The sequence below is a fragment of the Ornithorhynchus anatinus genome, chromosome 17 (assembly GCF_004115215.2).
Source record: "Ornithorhynchus anatinus isolate Pmale09 chromosome 17, mOrnAna1.pri.v4, whole genome shotgun sequence".
NCBI lineage: Eukaryota > Metazoa > Chordata > Mammalia > Monotremata > Ornithorhynchidae > Ornithorhynchus > Ornithorhynchus anatinus.
The window spans coordinates 11,590,816-11,615,234 of record NC_041744.1 but is presented as its reverse complement, the minus strand read 5'-3'; the positions used below and the strand labels follow the sequence as shown (position 1 = coordinate 11,615,234).

General features: G+C 45.7%; 1 protein-coding gene across 1 annotated transcript in view; it reads right to left on the bottom strand.

Annotated features, from left to right (window-relative positions):
- Positions 1-4,747, bottom strand: part of PPM1E (protein phosphatase, Mg2+/Mn2+ dependent 1E) — a 120,856-nt gene extending 116,109 nt beyond the window's left edge. Inside the window, exon 1 of the mRNA XM_029082093.1 lies at positions 4,183-4,747. Within this exon, the coding sequence (XP_028937926.1) occupies positions 4,183-4,649 (467 nt within the window). The 5' untranslated portion in view covers positions 4,650-4,747. The remainder of the gene's footprint in view (positions 1-4,182) is intronic.
- Between the last annotated feature and the right edge of the window lie 19,672 nt (positions 4,748-24,419).

The following is a 24,419-nucleotide window of genomic DNA, read 5'->3' as shown; positions in this document are numbered from 1 at the left end:
GAGGGAAAAGCAGCCCACAAGTAGGGCATCTAGTGCTTGAGCAAAGCTATCTGGGGCTGCTCAGGTCACCAGAATTTCTCATCGTCTGGGGACGATGGGGAGTCAGGAGCAAACTAAATGAACAATTATTTCAGGAAATACATCGAAGAAAAAGGAGATAAACCTACTATTGAAGATTTCAGGGGGCTTTAATAAACTAAATGGAAAAACTCAGAGGAAACTCTGCAAAGATAAAAACGGGTAAGGGTATTAATGGGGATTTCAAGGGGACTTGATTTTGCTAGATTGCATATTCTATTTCTCTTGTTACATAAGACAGGATAATTGAATCCACAGTGCAAAATAGCCCATCACTGAAAAATCAAAGGACTATTCCCTCCACTTCATATCTACCATGCGCTGTATCACCAATTAGAAATTCCCAGTCTCAAATCTTCCTTTTCAATGTGTGCTCATCCCCACTCCCACCTTCAAAGGAATTGCTTATCAACTGCAGAAACTGTAATGAAAGTTAGTTATACAATACAATACTTCCTTGAAATGTTTAATCGGCTCTCAATGAATATTCAGAACTTTATAAATAAAACTGTGCTTAATTATCACAGTATAGATAAATGGATTTTCCATTTAGAAGGTATTTAAAAGTTAAAGGTATTACTGCTAAGCAAGGTTTGGGGCAAGTAATTACTACCACTATGTAAAAGCACTCGTGAGAGAAAACAGTTTAGCTCAACTAGATTTAATAATAAAAAATTATGATGAAAGATTTTAAAATACAATTTAATTATGACAAAATAAATTTAAAGTTCCCATTAGAACACCTTTACTTCACTTGGCAGCACAGTTACTATTTATCTCAAATGGTCAGAGCGGTTTAAGATAAAAAGTTTTACAGGAGCTTATAGCAACGTGCTACCCCTTTTCTAAAATTATTGGAGAAACCTGTGGACAGAAACATCATCATGAATTTCCAAACAGCTGTTTTCGACTAATATGCCAAAAAAATATTGTTGAAAAGGAAAACATGGTTTATTTGTCTTCAGCTTCCAGTCCATTTATAAAGTTTTTTAAAAAAGGACGTGATGTATACGATATATGCATAGCTAGATTTTTGGCAAACACAATAACACAGGAAAAAAAAATGTGAGTGATAATTAAAATAACACCTGCTGACAGTGTGTTGGAAATAAATTTTCAAACTGTATCTGGAAATGATGCAAGAAACCCTAACCTATAGCTCCTTCAGTTGCTAGTATAACAACATGACAGCCATGACACCAGGCTTTCGAAAAAGTGTGCTAAATATCCCCAAAAGGATCAGAATGTACACAAATTTGAATATGTTTTAAGGAAGATTAAACTCCTAGGTCCTCAAAATTCTTCTCAGATTTGTTTCGCTGAATATATTTCATGGCTTTTAGAAATCTACAAAGCTCAATTAACATTTCCAAGTGTTTCTACAAAGAAATCAGGATCTAAGTCGATGTTCAGCCTAAAAATTTTAAATTAAGCCAAGCCATCTTATTACTATAAATTAAAAGAGATGCACACCATCTTCCTAGAAAGGCCATTAAGACACCATCTGATTATCTTCTGGAAAAGGAGTACTTTCCACATTGATTTGCATTGTGGCATTTTTTTTTATTCAACCCCAGATTTCCACAGCTTACCTTTTTTCTTAGCCCAAAGCTTTACGCATTTTGGCAAACAATAAAGTATGTGGTTTTCTCTATCTGAAATGATACACATTGCCACTATTAACTCAACTCTTAATACTCCCAAGGCAAATTCTTACACCTTCTCTAGCCTGTAAAATGTTGATCCTTTAGTAGTGTGTGGTAATTACATTCGCCAAGGTGACAAGAGTAACTGAAAGCATTAACTGAATGTTTTCCCCCAAACAGACACTGAGCTAGAAATTCCCTCAGTTGCTTTTAGTTGACTTTTCTTTTCTACTAGAGGTAGTGCCTTAAATGAAATGAAGTTTGTGAACTGAGGTCAAAAAGGCTTATAGAAATATTAAGAGAAATACTTCACCTGCAGTCTTCTTGAAACTTCCTTTTCACTTCTTGAATCTGTTACTATGACATTAAGAATGACTTTGAGCATGTGTCTGCTGACTGTGCGTGTGTGAGTGTATGTGTGAGAGGGAGAAAACCAGCTTTAAATGAACTGACCTTTCCCGTGTTTGACTTTTTCACGAATCCAAAAGGCACGTTAAAATCGAACTGAAGTGAACACTGTTGACAAACTACTTAGGAGAGACACCGTGTAACATCTTCGGTTACAATTATCAGCTCAAATGGCAAAAATGCTGCCCGGCTTAGACACTTCTTCACCGATTTCCCCGTGCGTCCTCTAGGTAAAAACAGCTCCGTTTTCAAATGGCACCAACCCGTTTCTAATTAAGGCCCCCCAGACAGAAAGGGAATACCAACGAAAGCATTGGTAATGCGCTTTTTCCTTCAGCCTATTGATTTTCTGCACTAGGCAGTCCATTTTTCCATCCCCGTGTATCCAAACTGCTTGAGAACAGTACCTAAATGCGATTAAAGGGACCAATCCCTGCCTTTCCCCTTTTAACGACTTGCAGGGCTAATTTCCAGCAACAATCTAAATCCCCTATTTTATTGTCCTTCGGGGGGCCGGCCTCTAGATTTTTGCCCCCGTACGTCCCTCCCTAGCCTATTCTCTTCCCTTCTAGTTCCTTTTTAGGAGCTACTGTCTCTCCTGTGGGGAGAGACTTCCCCCTCCTACAAGAAAGCTTCAGGGGGTCCTTTCCTTTCCAACCTTAGCCCCAGGGAGGGTCTTTTCTGCAGGGTCCCCACCCCCTGCTCCCCAGATTTAGACTCATTTAATATTAGCGTTATTATTAGCGTCGCTGCCGCATCTCAGCTCCTTTCCCAGTCCGGTGGAAAGAAAAGCAGCGACCCTCGGCAGACAAACGAGCCTACCCGCAGAGAGCAGGGCCCAGGGTGGGGGGAGAAAAAGGGGGAGAGGATGGGAGATGGAAAAGGACCGGGAAGAAGGGAGGGAGGGACACGGAGACCTGCACCAGGAATAATGGGACCGTACGGTATGGGGGGAAGGACACGCATGCGGGGGAAGGTGGAGGGGGAACAAGAGAAGGGCCTGGAAATGGGGGGAGAAGAGAGGAAAGAGGGGCAAAGGAGGACCTGGAAATGGGGGAGTTGAGAGAAAAGAGGGGGAAAGGAGGACCTGGAAATGGGGGACAAGAGAGGAAAGGGGGAAAGGAGGGCCTGGAAAAGGGGGAGATGAGAGGAAGGAGGGGGAAAGGAGGACCTGGAAACGGGGAAAAGAGGAAAGAGAGGGAAAGGAGGGCCTGGAAATGGGGGAGATGAGAGGAAGGAGGGGCAAAGGAGGGCCCGGAAATGGGGGAGATGAGAGGAAAGAGGGGGAAAGGAAGACCTGGAAATGGGGGAGAAGAGAGGAAAGAGGGGAAGAAGGGCCTGGAAATGGGGGAGAAGAGAGAAAAGAGAGGGGAAGAAGGGCCTGGAAATGGGGGAGAAGAGAGAAAAGAGAGGGAAAGGAGGGCCTGGAAATGGGGAAGAAGAGGAGGGGGAAATGAATACCTGGAAATGGGGGAGAAGAGAGGAAGGAGGGGAAAAGGAAGACCTGGAAATGGGGGGGAAGAGAAGGAGGAGGGAGAAATGAGGACCTGGAAATGGGGGAGATGTGAGACGAAGGAGGGGGAAAGGAGGACCTGGAAATGGGGGAGAGGAGAGAAAAGAGGGGGGAGGGAGAACCTGGAAATGAGGGAGAAGCAAGGATGTTGCGGTGGGATGGGGAGCGGGGGCGAAGGAAAGGAAGGAGAGGCGGGGAAGGGGGTCGGGGGGTTCGGAAGAGGAGGAGGAGGTAGGGGGTCCCAAGTGGAGCAGGGCGGCCAAGCCGGGACTTGGAGGAGCCCCGAGGGTCCCAGACGGGCCCGTTCTGCGGTCCGTGTCCCCCACCCCCACCCCCACCCCCACCCCACCCCACCCCACCAGACCTGTAAGCCCGCTGCGGGCAGGGACTGTCTCTCTCCATCGCCGGACCGTCCTCTCCCAAGCGCTTCGCCCAATGCTCTGCACGCAGTAAGCGCTCATCAAATACGACTGAACGGACTGACCGGCTTGGACCCCCACCCCTCCTCCGGCCTTCGGGCAGACCCCGGCACTTAACTATTTGTAGAGCTGCTGCAGGCAGAGGTCCAGGCTCTCGCCCTCCACCTCCTCCGGGGTGATGCGCTCCGACAGCGGGCGCGGGAGCGGGGGCAGGGGCGGCAGGGGCGGCGGGGGAGAGGGCGAGGACACGGCCGGGTGCCCCGGACCCCCCGCCTCCTCCTCCTCCTCCACCTCCTCCTCTTCTTCTTCTTGCTCCCGCTTCTCCCCTTCTCCCTCCTGGTCGCGCCGGTCCTCCTCCTCCTCCTCCTCCTCCGGCGCCTCTCCTGGTTGCGCTGCAGGCTGTCCGGGCTCCGGCTGGGGCTCCGGCAGGGACTGGGCGGGCTGGGGCTCGGGCTGGGGCTCGGGCTGCAGGTCCGGCTGGGGCGGGGGCTGGGGCTCGCCGCCGCCGCACGGTCCGCGGAACTCGCCGAGGAACAGCTCCAAGAAGCGCCGGTAGGTTTTCTCCTCGGGGCCTCCGACGGCCATGGCTGCTCATGCCCCGGGGACGCGGGAGGGAGGGTCGCTGGGCAGCCGCTCTCCCGGAGCCCCGCCGCGGCGAGCAGCCCTTGGCCGGCACGGAGGGAGGGAGGGAGGGGAGGGAGGGGAGGACGGCGTGCGCGCCCCCGACACCCCAACGTGCGCGCCCCCGCGGCCCAAGTCGCCTCGGGGCGCGCGCCCCCGCCCGGCGCGACCGCGCGCCGCCCTCCTCCCCAGCGGCCGGAGAGAGCGCGCGCGCGCTGGGGCCGAGCTGCCTGGAGACCGTAACCATGGAGACGCCCCCTCCTCCCCCCCCCCCGTCACATCCCACCGTTCGCCACGCGCTCAACCCGCCCACCGTGGGCCCGTGGCTACCTCCCCCCACCAGGTGGGCAGGGACGGTCTCTATCGGTTGCCCGATTGTCCATTCCAAGCGCTTAGTCCAGTGCTCTGCACAGAGTCAACGCTCAATAAATACTATTGACCCGGGAGGCAGCGGGACCCGGGTTCTAATCCCACCCGTGCCACCTGTCTGCTGGGTGACTTCGGACAGGTCACTGCCCTTATAATTATAATATTCGTATTTGTTAAGTGCTTACTATGTGCAGAGCACTGTTCTAAGCGCTGGGGGAGATACAGGGTCATCAGGTTGTCCCACGTGAGGCTCACAGTTAATCCCCACTTTACAGATGAGGGAACTGAGGCACAGAGAAGTGAAGTGACTTGCCCACAGTCACAGCTGACAAGTGGCAGAGCTGGGATTCGAACTCATGACCTCTGACTCCCAAGCCCAGGTTCTTTCCACTAAGCCACGCTGCTTCTCTAATCACGTTGGTATTTGTTAAGTGCTTACTATGGGCAGAAGACTGTTCTAAGCGCTGGGGAAGATACAGGGGAATCAGATCGTCCCATGTGAGGCTCATAGTTAATCCCCATTTGACAGATGAGGTCACTGCGGCACAGAGAAGTTAAGTGACTTGCTCACAGTCACACAGCTGACAAGTGGCAGAGCCAGGAATCGAACCCATGACTTCTGACTCCGAAGACCAGGCTCTTTCCACTGAGCCACGCTGCTTCCCTATAATAATGTTGGTCTTCATTAAGCACTTACCGGGTGCAAAGCACTGTTCTATGCGCTTATGAGGAGCGGCATGAGCCTGGGCGTCAAAGTCACAAGTTTCCCCGCGCCGCCACGTGTCTGCTGGGTGACCTCGGGCAGGTCACTGCCATTATAATAATGTTGGTCTTTGTTAAGCGCTCACTGTGTGCAAAACACTGTTCTAAGCGCTTACGAGGAGCGGCATGGAACTGGGAGTCAAAGTCGTGAGTTCCAATCCCCGCCCGCCATGTGTCTGCTGGGTGACCTTGGGTAGGTCACTGCCCTTACAATAATGTTGGTCTTTGTTAAGTGCTTACTGTGTGCAAAGCACTGTTCTAAGCGCTTATGAGGAACGGCATGGGCCTGGGAGTCAAAGTCATGAGTTCCTATCCCCGCGCCACCACATCTGCTGGGTGACCTCGGGCAAGTCACTGCACTTATTAGAGAGGCAGCGTGGCTTAGTGGGAAAAGCACGGGCTTGGGAGTCAGAGGCCATGGGTTCTAATCCCAGCTCCACGACTTTGGGCAAGTCACAACTTCTCTGTGTCCTCAGTTACCTCACCTCTAAAATAGGGATTAGGACTGTGAGCCCCACGGGGGCCAACCTGATTAACTTGTATCTACCCCAGCGCTTAGAACAGTCCTTGGCACATAGTAAACGCTTAACAAATACCAACATTATTATCATAATTATTACTCTCTGTGCCTCTTACCTCATTTGTAAAATAGGGATTAAGACTGTGAGCACCACGTGGGACAACCTGATGACCTTGTATCTACCCTAGCGCTTTGAACAGTTCTTGGCACATAGTAAACACTTAATACTAGCATTATTATTATTATTATGAGGAGCGGCCTGGCCCAGTGGCTAGAGCATAGGCCTGGGAGTCAAAGTCACGTGTTCCAATCCTGGCTCCGCCACCTGTCTGCTGTGTTCGCCTCTTACAGGCAAGTGCGTTCAGGCGGCCTGGAGGAGGTGGCTGGGCTGCTCGGGTCCGGTTCTTGGACCGTCCCTGGTCACAGGTGGACCTTTAGAAACGATAATAATAATAATAATGTTGGTATTTGTTAAGCGCTTACTATGTGCAGAGCACTGTTCTAAGCGCTGGGGTAGACACAAGGGAATCAGGTTGTCCCAAGTGGGGCTCACAGTCTTAATCCCCATTTTACAGATGAGATAACTGAGGCACAGAGAAGTTAAGTGAATTGCCCACAGTCACACAGCTGACAAGTGGCAGAGCCGGGATTCGAACCCCCTTTATGCTCCTTTATTTTCCTTCTGGCGAATGAAAAGAACTGAACAACCTCCCAGCTAAGGCTGTGCGCCGAGATACTCGTTTAAGGGTCACTGTGAAATAACTGACTTAAAAATACGGTTCTGTAGACTTGGCTCATCCACTGTCTAAAACACATACATTCAGCTTGTTTGCAAATTTTAGCTTTCTGTTATATTTCCTCCCACACTTTGCACCTGGCAATTTGTTGGCGGGGGCTGGGGTAATCTTCTTCCTTCCTCGCCCTCCCCATGACCTTAAATTTTATTCCCAAGCAGCGGAGCCTCAGGGAAAGAGGATGGTCCTGGGAATCAGAGGGCCTGGGTTCTAATCCCAGCTCTGCCCCATGTCTGCTGCGTGACCTTGGGCAAGTCACTTCTCTGGGCTTTGGTTACCTCATCTGCAAAATGGGGAGTAAAGCTGTGAGCCTCATATGGGACATGGACTGTGTCCAACCAGATTATCTTTTATCTAGCCTAGGTCTCAGTACGGTGTCTGGCACACAGTAAGTGCTCAACAAATGCCATTATAAAAAAAAAAGAAAAATTCTGAGAACTTGTTCTGCTCAAGAGAAAATGCAGTGTGTTAGAAAAGGGGTGCCTCTGTTCTTTAACCTGAAAAACAGTCTCCTTGCTTATTCTCAATACCTTACACCTGCATCTCGTTTGACTTTCCTATTGGTAACTGGTTGAATTTAGGATCTGAGACAAGACTCAGCTTCTCCAACCAGCTATTACAGTGAGACTCATCCTGCCAGCTGTTATTAATTATATAATAGCTCAAACCCCTGCAGTGATACTGTTATTTTAAGCACAAGTGTCTTTGGTCCATTAATGTTCTACATTAAAGCAGCATTTCAAATAATCACTATTCAACATCCCAGACTGAAGAGATCAAGTAATATATGTAACAGCGAGTATAAAAGTGACTACATGAACACCTCCTTAATTATCTATTTTCACTTCCCAAATAAATGGGAAAATCCTATAAAGTCAACTGCCAGTCAAAACGTATTTATATATGTTTTCCTTCTCTGTGTGATGCCAAAGTCTTTCAACTACTCCCAACTCCTTTGTTTCCATCCCACCTGTTCATTTCTCATTCGGAAAACCTTGCAGAATGATCGTTCTGTTAGGAAAAGTTTTTGCCGAAAGCCAAAGTGACCAAGCGTTAAAACCCAATGACTTTTCAGTAAATGTCTTTGACATTGAGGTTAAGAGATTTAAAAATTCTCAGCTGTCATGGGTTACGATGTTTTACTTCTCAAGTTAATGCTACCTTGTCTAGATGACATTTATTTGTAACATTAATTCATGACTCAGCTAGCATATCAAATAGAAGTGGTGTATGTTGGGAAAACATTATTACTACATGACTGACAAAAAAAGTAAAAGAGAAAAGCCTACTCCTCTCTACAACAGTAAGAGAGGTGTGCTTGCTGATATTAAATGTTACATAACCTTGCCTTCAGAAGGAAGGATTCTTTTGAGTCGGGAGAGGCAGGGAACTAAAGAAAAAAATGAGAGAAAATGAGAGAAAAGCTCCACAAAGGAGCCAGCTGTCTCTATAAGTCTTTCAAGTCAGTAGTGACCTCACCATTACAGCATCCTGACTGCACTGATGGCATCCAAGAGAAACTCAGAAGCAACACCTGTGAGTCAGAAGACCTGGGTTCTACTGCTGACCCCACCACTTGTCTGTGTGACCTTGGGCAAGCTATTTCACTCTTCTGTGCCTCAGTACCTCCTATGTAAAATGGGGATTAATACTGAGTCCCTGGTGGAACATGGAGTGTGCCCAACCTGATTAGCTTGCATCTACTCCAGCGCTTAGTACAGTGCCTGGCATGAAGTAAGTGCTTAACAAATACCATTAAAAAATAAACTGCACGACATGCTTTCCATATTAGCAGGAAATGATTTCTATCATTAATGACTGTGGCCTTCCTTTTCTAGATTCCTCTTCCTACCCGCTAACCTTCCTACCTTTCATTTGGGGCCGAGAAGGGAAGTCCACGGTTTAATAAGATAAAAATCTTTGCCTCGTTATAGATGTGGTCAAAGTAAATCATTGGTTTCGCTCATCCACTTTGAGTTCACTGAGGGGAAAGGTGTAATTTATTAAGTTAACATAATAGTTTGCTTATTAACAGAAACACTACCTTAGGCTGAGAAGAACCCTCCTTAAAATCATCTAACTCTTGAATTAATTGTTTCAATTACACAAATTGAAATGTTTAACAGGAATAATAATAATGAATAATGATAATTAAGGTATTTGTTAAATATTTACTATGTGCCAGATACTGTACTAAGCACTGGAGTAGATACAAGCTAATCGGTTTGGACACAGTCCCAGGTGGGACTCACGTTCTCACTCCCCAATTTCCAGATGAGGTGACTGAGGCCCAGAGAAGCCAAGTGACTTGCCCAAGGTCACACAACAGACCAGAGGTGGAGTTGGGATTACAACCCATGATCTTCTGACTCCCAGGCCCGTGTTCTATCCACTCTGCCAAGACCGAAAGCTCCTCCTATAGTCCGGAAGCTCCTTTTAGAAGGGACTGTGTCCTCCAACTCTGTTGTCAGTCTGTCAATTGTATATTGAATCCTTCCTGGGTGCAGAGCATTGTACTAAGCACTTGGGAGAGTACAATATAACAGACACATTCCCTAACCACAGTGGCACTCTCCCAACTTCTTAGTATAGTGTGCTGCACAGAGTAAGCACTCAAAAAATACCACTGATGGACTGATGGAGCATGAACCTTTAGGTAGAGCTGAATTTTCTGAAGTGTGAGTTTTAATAAATTCTAGCTTAAGATTCAAAAAATTTAGGAATGTATTCTTAAATATTCATAATAGTAGAAAAAACTGCTCAAAACCAAAGAAATAACTATTCAAAATATACATCCAGGTAATAATATCAATTTGGGGAGATGACTAATATTCTTTATATTCCCAGAGGTAATTGACTTGTTTTATTTAGTAACAGTTAAAAGTAAATTTAGAATCAGTATTTCTTCCACAAAATAACTGTCAAAGAAATGTAAAGTGTCCAATACAGGAGCAAAAAAGATCTGTGAGAAGATAGTCTACAAATGGAATTTCCAAAACTAATCTCAATGTTGATTTTTTTAATAGGAATATAACTACTGCAAATTACTAAATAGGAGGTATCTTTATTTTTGTTCGGGATGTGAGATCTGATTGCCATACTGACCAATTCAGTGCAATTTTTTTTCCAAAAATGGGGAGATTCTAGATGTAAAGTCTTCCTCCTTTGGCAGCCCCTATCAATTCTGTCATCGTAAAGCCATCCCCTTTTTTCAGCTAAAAATAAGTACTGCTGTATTTAATTTTTAATTTCTCTATTTTTAGCTAATCTGGTCACACTGCTTAAAACAATGCGACTGCCTCGGAGCTCATCAGGATGGCGACGATGCTTCACACAGGAGGTGAACTCTAGCAGGATGATGAAGAACTGTTGGCACAAAGCCCTTCCCTTCAGCCCACACACAGCTTTGGGGATTGTTCCATCCCTTACGCTACCAAGGGGGCTGGAGGCTGGAGCCATGTCTGCAGACGCTAGACTGGAAGCTCATTACAGGCAGGGAACATGTCTAATGCTGTGTTGCATGGTCCTCTCCAGAGCGCTTAGTACAGTGCTCAACACATAGCAAGCGCTCAATAGATACCACCGATTGATTGAGGGATGCCTGGGCTGTGGCTCTCCTGTCTCCATCTTTAGCCGGAAAGGGGTCAGTTTGGCCTCAAGCTTGGATCGCACGTGGCTGTCCCATCCAACCCAGGCCTCAGGATGACATTTCTCATCCTCCACGGACTCGGTCTTGGCCTCGACCAGAGAATGAGCACCCTCTAGACTGTAAGCTCCTTGTGGGAAGGGAAGTGCTTAGTACAGTGTTTTGCACACAGTAAGTGCTCAAACATATGACTGAATGAATGAAACCCTGGATCCCACTCAAGCCCAAGAAGAATGAACTCCACAGCACATCCTGGCTGCTGTTTATGCCTCAGGCTTTCCTTCCCACCCTGTGTGTGTGAGAGAGAGAATATAATGATGATAATAATAATAATGGTACTTGTTAGGCACTATGTGCCAAGCACTGGGGAAGATACAAGTTAATTGTGTTGGACACAGTCTCTGTCCCATATGGACCTCACATTCTTAAACCCCATTTTACATACAAAGTAACAGGATAGAAACCATAACAGTGATAGCAGAAGAACCGTTAGCAAGGTTACAGATTAGAGCAGAAGATAGGACTTTTCTGGAGAAAATATATCCACAGAGTCGCAATGAATCGGAAATGACTCGACGCCATTTGATAATAACTGAGGCCCAGCGAAGTGAAGTGAGTAAGGACTGCTCAGAACCGAAGAAATAACTATTCAAAATATACATCCAGGTAATAATATCAATCTGGGGATATGACTAATAGTCTTTATATTCCCCGAGGACATTGATTTGTTGTATTTAGTAACAGTTAAAAGTAAATTTAGAATCAGTATTTCTTCCACAAAATAACTGTCAAAGAAATTTAGCGTCCAACGCAGGAGCAAAAAAGGTTGCACAGCAGACAAGTGGCAGAGCTGGGACTATAACCCAGGTCCTTCTGACTCCCAGGCCCGTCCTCATGTGGGGGCGTCCACTGCCCTGGCCTCATGTGTGAACGTGACCTCTCAGACCTATTGGGTTGTGTGCTCCTGTCACTGTCATTTCCCTGACCCCAGGAGGTGTCAATCACTCCCCTAACCTAATGCGTTTTCTGTTGTGTCCCAGTGTCACTTCCTGCACAGAAAGTATGTGTGTCACTTGCGGACCTTTTGTGTTGTGTATATATGCCTCTGTCCACTTCCCTGCACCTTTTGCTTCTACAACTCATTTTTGCCTCTACCACATCCCAATCCTGGGAACCCTACCCCAAATTTGCTCCAGTCTCCAAATAAAAGACTGGCTTCTCTGGCTGGTCACAGCAGAGCCAGATCAAACCCAGTCTGTTCCACTTCCTCTTGCTAATGGGATAAAGCAAGATGTCCTGGTAGGTCCATCCTATCCATTCATTCCCATGCACACAAGGCAAAACACGATCCTGGCACCAATTTGAGAATATGCTTCCAAACCACTGAGCGATTCATTCGCCACAACAGATTATGAGCATTATTGAAAGCCCCAGAACTCATGACTTAAAAAAGATGCCATACGTGGTCTGACTTACCCCTTATAAGCCCACACCCAAGGGAACATGCAAATGACTGAAAACCAATCCATTAATGGTATTTATTGTACATTTACTCTGTACACAGCATGTACGTAGCGCTTGGACGAGTGTAGCGCAACAGAATTGTAGAATCGACCAGGTGATATGGACTGATGATTAGTCTGAAGAAAATTGAAATAATGAATTAATCTGCAGCAGGGAAACCCAACCACCTGAACTCTATTGGTAACGGCTGGTTAAATTCTCTCACTGAATTGTATTACTCCTGTAGAACCCTATCGAACAATACAGCAGTAGACAAGGAAATGGAAAACTGAATCAAGAAGTCTAGCTTTTGGGGGTTTTTTCGGGGTGGGGGGGGAGGGTGCAGGGTTTAATGGCATTTGTTAAGTGCTTACTCTGTGCCAGGCACTGTTCTAAGGGCTGAGGTATGTACAAGGTGATAAGATTGGACACAGTCCCTGTCCCTCATGGGGCTCACCGTCTTAATCCTCATTTTACAGATGAGGGAACTGAGGTATAGAGAAGTGAAGTGACTTGCTCAAGGTCACACAGCAGGCAAGTGGCAGAGCCAGCATCAGAACCCAGGTCCTTCTGACTCCCAGGCCTGTGCACTCTCCACTAGACCACACTGCTTCTCTCTAGTCCATTCCCTGGGAGACTGTCAGAAAGGGTGCAGTACTAGACATCAAATCGACCACCCACAGCACTTTGTACATATCTCCCATACCGGTAGGGTCATGGGTTCTAGTTCCGGCTCCACCATTTGTTTGCTGTGTGGCCTTGGGCAAATTGCTTCACTCCTCTGTGCCTCAGTTACTTCATCTGGAGAATGGGGATTGAGACCGTGAGCCCCACATGGGACGGGGACTGTGCCCAACCCAATTTGCTTGTATCCACCCCAGCATTTAGTACAGTGCCTGGCATGTAGTAAGTGATGAACAAATACTACAATTATCAGATTAGCCCAGGGGCTTTCTAGGCAGGGTTCTACTGTGAGGTGGGGGAGAAAGGAGATAACTTCAGCTGTTTGGGAGTATGTTCAAGCCTCATAATTCTCTGACATGAGCCCCTCTTAAAATGAATAGCTATGCTTAACTCTGTAGACTAGGTTTGCTCTCAATCTTCACCATCCCAGACCAACACAGAATTTTCCAAGGCTTGTGAAACCCATTTTACCTCGTTCCTTAATTGTTTTTTTCCTCTTTCAATGTTTAGCAATTCCTTGCATTTTTCATCAACAATAACTGCAAGAAATCAGAGGCAGATATCGATTGTGTCCCGTTCACCTTAGCAGATGTTCCTTTTGAGCCTCCATTCGTCCACACCACACCTGTTATTTTAAATCAAATAGTCAAACAAAAGAGCGTAATTTGGTATAAAGGTGGTTGGCGAAGGTGTACGTCCTCTAGGCTGAGTTCACATTTTATTCCTAGAATGAGGGGTTGATGGAACTGAGCCATAATGACATTTGCTTCTGGAGAGAAAGGCGGAAATTCCATTCATGGACGGGGCTGAAACATATGGTGATCAGAGGTGGTTGGATGGTTTTCTTGGGCTAGAAGCGGCGTGGAGTGCTGCCCTCACAGCCGCTGTCCATTACCGCAGAAATAATGGAGCTGTCACAGCTCTCCCGGGTGGAAACTAAGTCATTTTGGCACATGAAAAGCCTGATTACTTCGTCAAAGAGGAATCTATAAGTGACATCTGGAGCCCCAACATGGAACACGAGCTTCTCCGTGACCCTGCATACTGACATCTAGAAAGATCCGATCGGCCCCCCAAATGACTACATAGTGTATTATGAATTATTTCTAAGTCATGACGGATTATCAAATTCACAGGTTCTCCTTACACCTATTCACGGAGCAGATTCTAGATCTCTGGAAAACTGTCTCAGTACAGTGGTTTATCTCGTAACACCTTAATTCCCCCTCTAGACTGCGAGCTCATTGTGGGCAGGAATGTGTCTGTTGATAGAGTGTACTCTCCCAAGTGCTTAGTACAGTGCTTTGCACACAGCACTCCATACATATGATTGAATGAATGAAAGCCTAGAATTACTTCCAAAAGAGATCTTCTACAATGCATACAGAATTCGACCGACATTTTAAGGTTCAGGTTTCCTAGACTGCTATTTCCCTATTTGGATTCAAGATGACTGGCCCCGAGATTCACTGCCTGCCCTTTCTGTTCCTAAGCAGCAACCACCTACTGCTGTTACACAGAGAGAAGGATGGAAAGTAAAATCAGCTGTCGCCATCTGGTTGCCTCACGGAAAAGGTGGCTGCTAGGAGGAGGACACGGGGGGGCAGATAAGGAAACATTCGTTCAATCACATTTATTGAGCGGTTACTGTGTGCAGAACACTACAACGATAAACAGACACTTTCCCTGCCCACAGCGGGACCTAGTGGAAAGAGTCCAGGCTTGGGCATCAGAGGACCTAGGTTCTAATCCTGGGCTCTGCCATATACCTTTCATTCATTCATTCAATAGTATTTATTGAGCGCTTACTATGTGCAGAGCACTGTACTAAGCGCTTGGGATGAACAAGTCGGCAACAGATAGAGACAGTCCCTGCCATTTGACGTGCTTACAGTCTAATCGGGGGAGACGGACAGACAAGAACAATGGCAATAAACAGCGTCAAGGGGAAGAACATCTCGTAAAAACAATGGCAACTAAATAGAATCAAGGCGATGTACAATTCATTAACAAAATAAATAGGGTAACGAAAATATATACAGTTGAGCGGACGAGTACAGTGCTGTGGGGATGGGAAGGGAGAGGTGGAGGAGCAGAGGGAAAAGGGGAAAATGAGGCTTTAGCTGCGGAGAGGTAAAGGGGGGATGGCAGAGGGAGTAGAGGGGGAAGAGGAGCTCAGTCTGGGAACGCCTCTTGGAGGAGGTGATTTTTAAGTAGGGTTTTGAAGAGGGAAAGAGAAAAAGGTCATACCTGCCGGGTGACCTTGGGCAAGTCATTTCACTAGACTGTTAAATTATATTCATTCATTCAATCGTATTTATTGAGTGCTTACTATGTGCTGAGCACTATACTAAGTACTTCGAAAGCACAACTCGGCAACAAATAGAGACAATCCCTACCCAACAATGGGCTCGCTCTCCCAAGCGCTTAGTACAGCAGTTTGCACACAGTAAGTGCTCAATAAATATGAATGATTGGTTCTCTGGGCCTCAGTTCTCTCATCTGCAAAATGGGGATTCTATAGCTCTTCTCCTTCCTATTTAGACTGTGAGCCCCATGTGGAATCTGATTATCTTAAATATCCAAGCACTTAATATACTACTTGGCATATAGTAAGCGCTTAACAAAAACCATAATAATTATTATACTGCAAGAGAAAAATGATCCAATGAGGAGGACCTGGGGAAAATAAATGGTCAGTGGAAGGAGGAAGAATGCTAAGGAAGGTGCAGTCCAGAGGAGTACCAAGGAACAGAGAAAAAGGGAACCATGGAAAAATGAGAACTGAGTCGCTCATAAAGGAAAAGGAGGGAAGAAAAGGGGACTGGTAGAGAGGATGAGCGGTAATACTAATAATAATTGTGGCATTTGTTAAGGACTTACTTTGTGCCAGGTACTAAACGCTGGGGTGGATACAAGCAAATTGGGTTTGACACCGTCCCTGTCCCCTTCTCAATCCCCATTTTCCACATGAGGTAACTGAGGCCCCGAGAAGTGAAGTGGCTTGCCCAAGGTCACACAGAAGACAAGTGGCGGAGCTGGGATTAGAACTCACGTCCTCCTGACTCCTGGGCCCTTGCCCTTTCCACTAGGCCATGCTGCTTCTCACTATGTCACAGAGGAATGGGCAGCCACAGGCAATCAGGGGACAGGTGGCAAGGCAAAAAAAAAAGGTCAGAAGAAGGATTCAGAGAGGAACAAAGGAGTACGGGGGGCAGGGAAAGGGAGTAAAGGGAAACTGGGAGGAGAGGGAAAGGAAGAAAAAGACAAAAAAGAGCAAAGGGAAAGATTAAAGAAAGGAAGGGAAGAAAAGGTCAGCAGCAACCTGATGGTTGAAAAGCGGGGATTTCTGCTTGTGACAAAAATAAACAGAAGGCAAACATTCAAGGTTGAATTGAATTGCCCTCTAAAGATGGAAGCAGAAGGAAAAACACTTAATGGCCTCTTTCCCAAAAGATCGACACATCCTAAATAAACTTCTAGGCTAGAAATGTGTCACTTGTCCAGAAGTGAAGTCGAATCAGGAAAATTGAGGGTGCGGAAATGTTCCGTGTGGGTTTCAGAAAGTCCCTGAAATACAATCCCTCACCGGCCAGCACTGGCCTTCAAGCCCCACATAGACTCACCCGAAGCTCCCCTAAACCCAGTCAGGGTAGGAGGGCTGCTGAGCAGAGTGTTTGCACCACACAAACGTGGAAGTACAGTGTGGGCTCCCTGAAGTGGACTGTCACCATCAGACTTAACAATGGAGTTTTTTTGGGGGGGAATTATTATTTTCTTAGGGTATTTGTTAAGAAATTATTATGCGCCAGGCACTGTAGTAAGCGCTGGGGTAGAGACAAACTAATCAGGTTGGACAAGGTCCTTGTCTCACATGGGGCTCAGTCTTAATCCCCATTTTACAGATGAGGCAACTGAAGCACAGAGAAGTGAAATGACTTGCCCAAGGTCACACAGCAGACAAGTGGCAGAGCCCGGGGTTAGAACCCGGGTCCTCTGACTCCCAGGCCAGGGGTCTCTCCACTAGGCCAAGCTGCTTCTCTAATTTACACATTAACATCACTGATGGTTTTATCAATGGGTACTTGCTGATAGAGTGTTGTACTAGAAATTTACAATTTAATTCCAGACAGTGGATAGGATTTAAGGGCTGGAGTTTGATGTGGGAGGTCACTCTTAATCATGTTGTAATCACTACTGCAATTTAGCAACCTCACTAGGGAAAGAAAGCCAAAAAGCCATCAGAGGAAAGTCTACTAGTTTTAGAAAAGGGAACTATGAGAAAATGCAAACCTTAAGGTAAAAAGTGGAAAAGGGGACCTAAAAAAAATCTCTAATGTCTACGAAACTTGGAGGCTATTTAAAAAACACCATACTGGAAACAAAGGTACAATGCGTTCAACAGAATAAAATAAAGCAAATGAACATGCAGAAACCCTGCAGAGTTAAACTACTGCCAGAGTGAAATGTTTTTCAGAGGAAAAAACAGTGGTAGTTGGAAAGTTCACTAACATGAGAACTGGAAAGTCCATAAAGTGGCAGGTCAGGAAATTGGGTAAGCGAAAAAAGATTTTGAAGAGCATCTTGAGAGAAATGCCAAAGCTAATAATATTCTTCAAATATACCAGGCAGGAAGCTAGTTAAGTAATCAGTGACCTTGACATTTGATATTCACCCCAACATCACCCCCACAGCACTTACGTACATATCTTGAAATTATATATAAATGATTTATTTATATTGATGTCTGTGTCCCCCGCTAGACTGTAAGCTCATAGTGGGCATGGAAAGTAGCTGCCAACTCTTGCATTAGACTCTTCCATGCGCTGAGTACAGTGCTCTGCACATAGTGAGCCCTCTATTAACATCACTGATTGATCAGTGAGGCCACTTGATTGTCCCGGGTGTAAAAAGACGCACTCAAAGATGGACAGTAAATATAGCCAAGGGGCTGGATAAAATCCTTAGTTTGGCTTGATACCAAAAGGCCTTTCTGTTTGTCAGCCATCTTGGGTATTTGGTGTGAGGGTGACTGAAGAGGACGATGAAGGATAGGTAGCCCCTACTCCATGTGTGGAGTGGAAAGGTGAGAGATATGGTGGTGAGGCAAGACATACTGAACACCTGCTAACCAGCTGGGCCACAAACTGTGTCGCCTAGTGGAAAGAGCCCAAGTCAGAGAGTCAGAGGATCTGGGTTTGAATCTCAGCTCCTCCACTTGCCTGCTGTGTGACCTAGGGCAAGTCGCTTCACTTCTCTGGGCCTGTTTCCTCATCTTTAAAATGGGGATGTGATGCCTGTTCTCCCTCCTACTTAGCCTCCCTCCTCTAGACTGGAAGCTCGTTGTAGGCAGGGAATGTGTCTACCAACTCTGTTGTGTTGTACTCCCCCCAGGGCCTAGTATAGTGCTCTGCACACTGCAAGCGCTCAATAGATACACTGATTGAGTAGACCGTGAGCCCCATGAGGGATAGGAGCTGTGTCCAACCTGATTAACTTGTTTCTGTTCCAGGAGTTAGAACAGTGCTTGATTCACATAGAAACCGCTTAAGTACCATAATAATAACAATAATAATACAATAGAAACAGCATGCCCTAATGGAAAGAGCATGGGCCTGGGAGTCAGAGGACCTGGTTTCTATTCCCGGCTCTGCCAATTGCTTGCTGTGTGACCTTGGGCAAGCCCCTTTACTTCTCTATGCCTCATTTTCCTCAACTGTAAAATGGGGATTCGATACCTGTTCTCCCTTCTACTTAGACTGTGAGCCCCATGCGGGACAGGGACTGTGTCCAACCTAATTGACCGGTACCAACTCCAGCACTTAGAACAGTGTTAGACGCAGAGTAAGTGCTTAACAGATACCATAAAAAAAACCCCAGAAATGACAAAGACAAGGTCCCTGGCCTTGAGGTGCTTCCAATCATGAAACTCCTGGCAAAAACGCCTAACCTACTGTGATAAATAGCCGCTGAATGGGAAGACTGGCAGACTGCCAAGGAAGAGTTCCAGAGTTGATCCTGGGAATTAAAGGCTCTCACTTCTACACTTGGCAAATTGGTAGCATCTATAATTAAATTTAAGATCCATGAGCACATCACAGGACTCAGCCCTGTAACAATGTTAAGGTGTCCATTGGTTACCCAAACCAAGACAGCTATAATAGTTATTAACCAGTCGAAATCCCAAAGAGCCTGAAGAGAACCTGAGAAGCAGCGTGGCCTAGTGGAAAGAGCACGGGCCTGGGAGACAGAGGACCTGGGTTCTAGTCCTGGTTCTGCGAAGTCCCTGCTGGGTGACCTTGGGCAAGTCACTTAACTTCTCTGTGTCTCAGTTTCCTCAACTGTAAAATGGGGATTAAATCCATTCAATTGTATTTACTGAGCATTTACTCTGCTCAGAGCACTGTACTAAATGCTTACATCCTCCTCCTTACTACTTAGACTGCGGACCCCATGTGGGACAGAGACTGTGTCCAACCTGATAACCTTGTATATTCACCCCAGTGCTTAGAACAGTTCTTGACACATAGTAAGTGCTTAACAAATACCATAAAAAAAGACAAAATCAAAAAACCCTAAGATCTATCCATTCCCACCCCCGTGGTCTGCAAGGACTGCTTTCCATTTCTTTTTATTGAAGAAGGTCCTCCCAGCAGACAACATTGTTGGGATCCTCATCCCTGCAGGGAAGAAGAGGGAAGAGAGGTATCCAGCATTTACACCCTCTATTCACCCCTCCCTCAGCCCCACAGCACTTATATCCAGAGCCATAATTGATCAATTTATTTATATTAATGTCTCTGCCCCTCTAGCCTGTAAGCTCGCTGTGGGCAAGGAAGGTGTCCAGTGTACTCTTCCAAACGCTTAATACTTTGTTTTGCACACAGTAAGTGCTCAACAGACACCACTGACTGACTGGTTTTCTTTTCAGTGTCTGCCTCTCCCTCTCTTTCTCTCTCCTGCCTAACGTTTAGGTTGAATGCAGGCTCTCATTTCCTGACCTCACAGATTGCACTGCTTCTTCTACTGATGTGGGCCCCCTCTCTGCTCCGACTTGCCTTCTCCTTTTCCCAGACATGCCCTCCTTCTTTTAGACTCTGTTTTCTATCGTTGCTTGGCATTCTTCCCACCTGTCCCTCCGCCTAGGCTTTTTCTCTCCAGATTTCTTCTCTCCCGTTCTCCTCCTCCTCCTTCAGTCCTCATCCCTACCCTCGGCTCTCTCATCCTCTTGGCACCGATCCCTACTCTCCTCTCGGCTTTTACACTCTTTCCTACAATCCTCCAACCCTCCGATGTCCCGTTTGTTCGGCTTTCTATCCTCTCTCCGCCACACCCTCCCCTTTAGGCCGCCTTCCCGCCTCCTTGATTTGCTTTCAGTGCCTACCCACGGATGCGTACAGTGTCGCTGGAGCGAGGAGAAGTGGCATGGCCTAGTGGATAGAGCCTGGGCCTGGGAATCAGAAGGACCGGCGTTCTAATCCCAGCTCTGCCACCTGTCTGCTGTGCGACCTTGGGCAAATCATTTCACTTTTCTGACCCTCAGTGACCTCCTCTGTAAAATGGGGGTTAAGACTGAGAGCCCCATGTGGGACATGGATTGTATCCAACCTGATGAGCTTGTATCTACCCCAGGGCTTACTACAGTGCCTGGCACATAATAAGCGCTTAACAAACACGACAATTATCATTAATATTAGTAAGCACTTAACAAATACCATCTTAAAAAAACAGACAAAAAAAAGGAAAACAGTGCCAATGGCTGTTTTCAGCCATCAGGCTGGCTCCACCTGGGTGGGTAAAGAGGGTAGCATCAAGTCTGGGAGCAGAAGTCGGGTAGGTGACCTGCTCTGAACTCAACTGAGGGAGAGAGGAGGCCCGAGTCCCCTGGATGACTGTCACTTCCACGGCCGCACGGGCTGGCCTCTGGCTCCCTCTACATGTTGAGGCTACCTTAGGTCTTATTTCCTCTCCAGAACCCGCCTTCCCCCTCAATTCCAGACATCTTCTAAAGCCTGTTCCCACTGCCACAACACCTAATGTGCCAAGGTATTTTCAGAGTTGCCTCACAAATCAATCCGTCAGTGGTTTTCGTTGAGTGCTTGTTATGTGCAGAGCGCCGTACTGAGAGCTGGGAAAAGGACAATACACTAGAAAAGGAAGACACGAACCCTGTCCACAAGGATCTTACAGTCTAGGGGGCAACCATGCTTATGCCCTTCTCTCTGATTTTTCCAGGGCCATTTTTAGAATTAGTCTCCTGTGCTGGCAACCTTTAATGTCTGTCTCCGCTAGGCTGCAAGCCCGTTGTGGGCAGGGACTGTGTCTGTTTATTGTTATACTGTACTCTCCTCAGCACTTAGTACAGTGCTCTGCACACAATAAGGGCTCAATAAATACAACTGACTGACGGACCGACCGGTAGCAGAGAGGAGGGGTTGTGGCTCAACTGCCATTTTAATAAGAAGCCCTGCCTGGTTCACCGGCCACGTGACCATCCTCTAGCCTGCTTGCCGGTTGGGACTGCAATGTCAGCCGGGGTTTACATGACACTCGCTGTCTGTTGCCAATCCTCCAGAGTTCCCTGTGTAGTGGATAAAGCACGGGCCTGGGAGTCAGAAGGTCATTCGTTCCAATCCCGCCTGCACCACTTGTCTGCTGTGTGACCATGGGCAAGTCACTTCACTTCTCTGGCCTCAGTTACCTCAGTAAAAAAGGATTATGATTGTAAGCCCCATGTGGGACAGGGACTGTGTCCAACCCGAATTAGCTTGTATCTACCAGGCGCTCAGAACAGTGCCTGGCACATAGTAAGTGCTTAACCAATTCCACAATTATTATTATTATTATCTTGTGTGTGTGAGCCACTGCCTCTTGAAGACTGAAAATTTCTGCAGGAAACAGCCCTTTCATAAATTCTATTTATTTCCTCTATACCATGTAAAAGTGCTGTTTAATAATGGATGGAATCATTAATGTAACAGATTTTAATAGCCCTACGTTAAGCTCAAGAAAGTCAATGAAGTTATTAAAATTCACATTCCCCTGAGCAAATTTTGGTTACTATTAGACGATGGGTGATCCTATATTTATAAAATGGTAATGCAAGGAAAAGAAAAGAGACAGAAGAAGGACTATTAAACATAAAAGCAGCTTTCGTATAACTGAAGGACTATGTAAGAGAAACAAAAAGGGAACAGAAATCTACCAATTCATTTTATATGAGGAACCAAATAATATCAATTCCTTGCCAAAAGCCATACATTTTGTGCCTTAGCCACAAAACAGAAAGCATAGAGAATGGAAGATGTTTGGAGGGACTAGAGAAATTAAATTCTAAATTAAATTACATACTATTAAATCATTTACCAAGCAAATATTAACAAAAAGCAGCAGTTGAAAACCAAAATATAACAAACTGTGCAATGTTATTCGTGCAAACATTGTCTTTGGGGGGGGGGGTCTGGTATGGTTTTTTTTTTTAATCTATACATTTTTTCTCTAATAGAAAATGATTTCACAGGAAAGTTGTTCCAATACACTTCAGTTGTTTAAGTGCAATATCAGATGAGTATGAGCTTCTTATTTTAAACCTCTGTACCCTGAATTAGCTTCAACAACTAGCACTCAGCGAAAAAAGCATCTGTGGAGGTACAAAAGAAGCATTATTAACTATCCTTTCCAATTTGGATCAATTAGCCCAAAAGCCAAAACATTTCTAATCTCTATTAGCTGAAACCATGAGCACGGATTTGAAACTCCTCAAGGACACAGAAGAAAAGAATTCTACGTAACAACTCAGGTCCCTAAGCAACACACTTGGTAACATGTCTAATTTGGTCAAGTACTGTTAATTGTCAAACTTTAAATAATAGTCTGTAGACTTATAGACACTGCTCTGACGTCCTACCGGTTCTAAATTAACTTCTGATAGGAAAAAGTATCCTGACTCTTAAACAGTTACCTGAGGAGAGAATTTAATATGAAGATGCAATTACTTAGCCAATGATTTGATAATGTGACTGTTTATCAGTGATAAGAATACTTGTGACTTCTAGTGGCATTTTTATGATATGGTACGGCAATATATCCTAATGAAGATCAATTCCTTATGGTTTGGAAATAGTATCAAAGACGTTTAGTCAACGAAATATTCCCAAGTCCAGAGTGAATCAGCTGCGCTATCTCCCAAACCCATTTTAAAATTTTCTTTAGGGTATTTAAGCAGTTACTATATGCCAGTGCTGGGGTAGGTACAAGTTAATCAGGTTGGACACAGTCCTCATCCCATATGGAGGACACAGTCTTAATCCCCACTTTACAGATGAGTTCACTGAGGCCCAGAGAAGTGAAGTGATTTACCCAAGGCCACAAGGCAGACAAGTGGTGGAGTTGGAATTAAAACCCGGATCCTTCTGACTCCCAGGCCCATGCTCTATCCAGTGGACCACACTGCTTCTCCATTAGAGTTCCAAGGTTCATAATCCTGGCTCGACATGAAGGAACAGAATGATGTACCTGTTTCTTCAGATCAGCCAATATTTCCTAACAAGTCCGAAAATTCCCAAAGGAAAGTATATTTGCCTCCCTGCTGGGAAATCTGATTTAACTGAATCACACAATACATCAGTCAATCAATGGTATTCATCAAGCACTTACTGGGTGCGGAGTGCTGTACTGAGCGCCTGGGAGAGTCCAGTACAACAGAGATGGTAGACGTGGCCACCCATGAGGACATCTTTCGCCTTATGGTCAGGCTCCCTATAACTTTGCACCAGAGGCACTCGCCCCTTTTCTCTGGCTTTGGGACACACTGGTAGTGCAGGTTGTGATCATGAACAGTGACAGTCTCCCCTCTAGACTGTAAACTCTTTGTGGGCAGGGAACGGATCTACCAACTCTGTTCTAGTGCACCCTCCCAAGTGCCCAATAAATAACACGATCCCTGACACCAGCTGCCAGGGTCAAGGAGTTAGGACATAATAAGGGTGCCGCAACATGATGCGGCTAAGGGTTAATAAGAATATTTCCTCCGCCTCGATCAAAACTATGCCAGCTCAAAAGAATTCTCCAGAGGCTCTGATTGTCATGGTGATCTGTTATTTCTTAACTGCCTCAAATCGATTTGCTTTTTAGGTCACAAAAGAAATCAATTGTTCATAGCCTCATATTATATAGTACAGAGACGGGGGCTGAAGTACAGGCATTATCTTGTTTTACATTATTTCTTATATATGGAAAATAATCATTGATTAAAAAAATACATTTGTTATAATGGTAAACTTTCATGAGGAATAAAACGTCCCCTAACCTCCCTTAAAAAAAAAAAAGGTTCGAAAGGAATTTTGCCATGGCCAAAGAGACACATCTCATGCCCAAACTACTTCTATGGAAACAAACAGCTAGTGAATTTTAACATTAACTGTAAATTTAGAAACTAAGGTTAACAAAAAATGCAT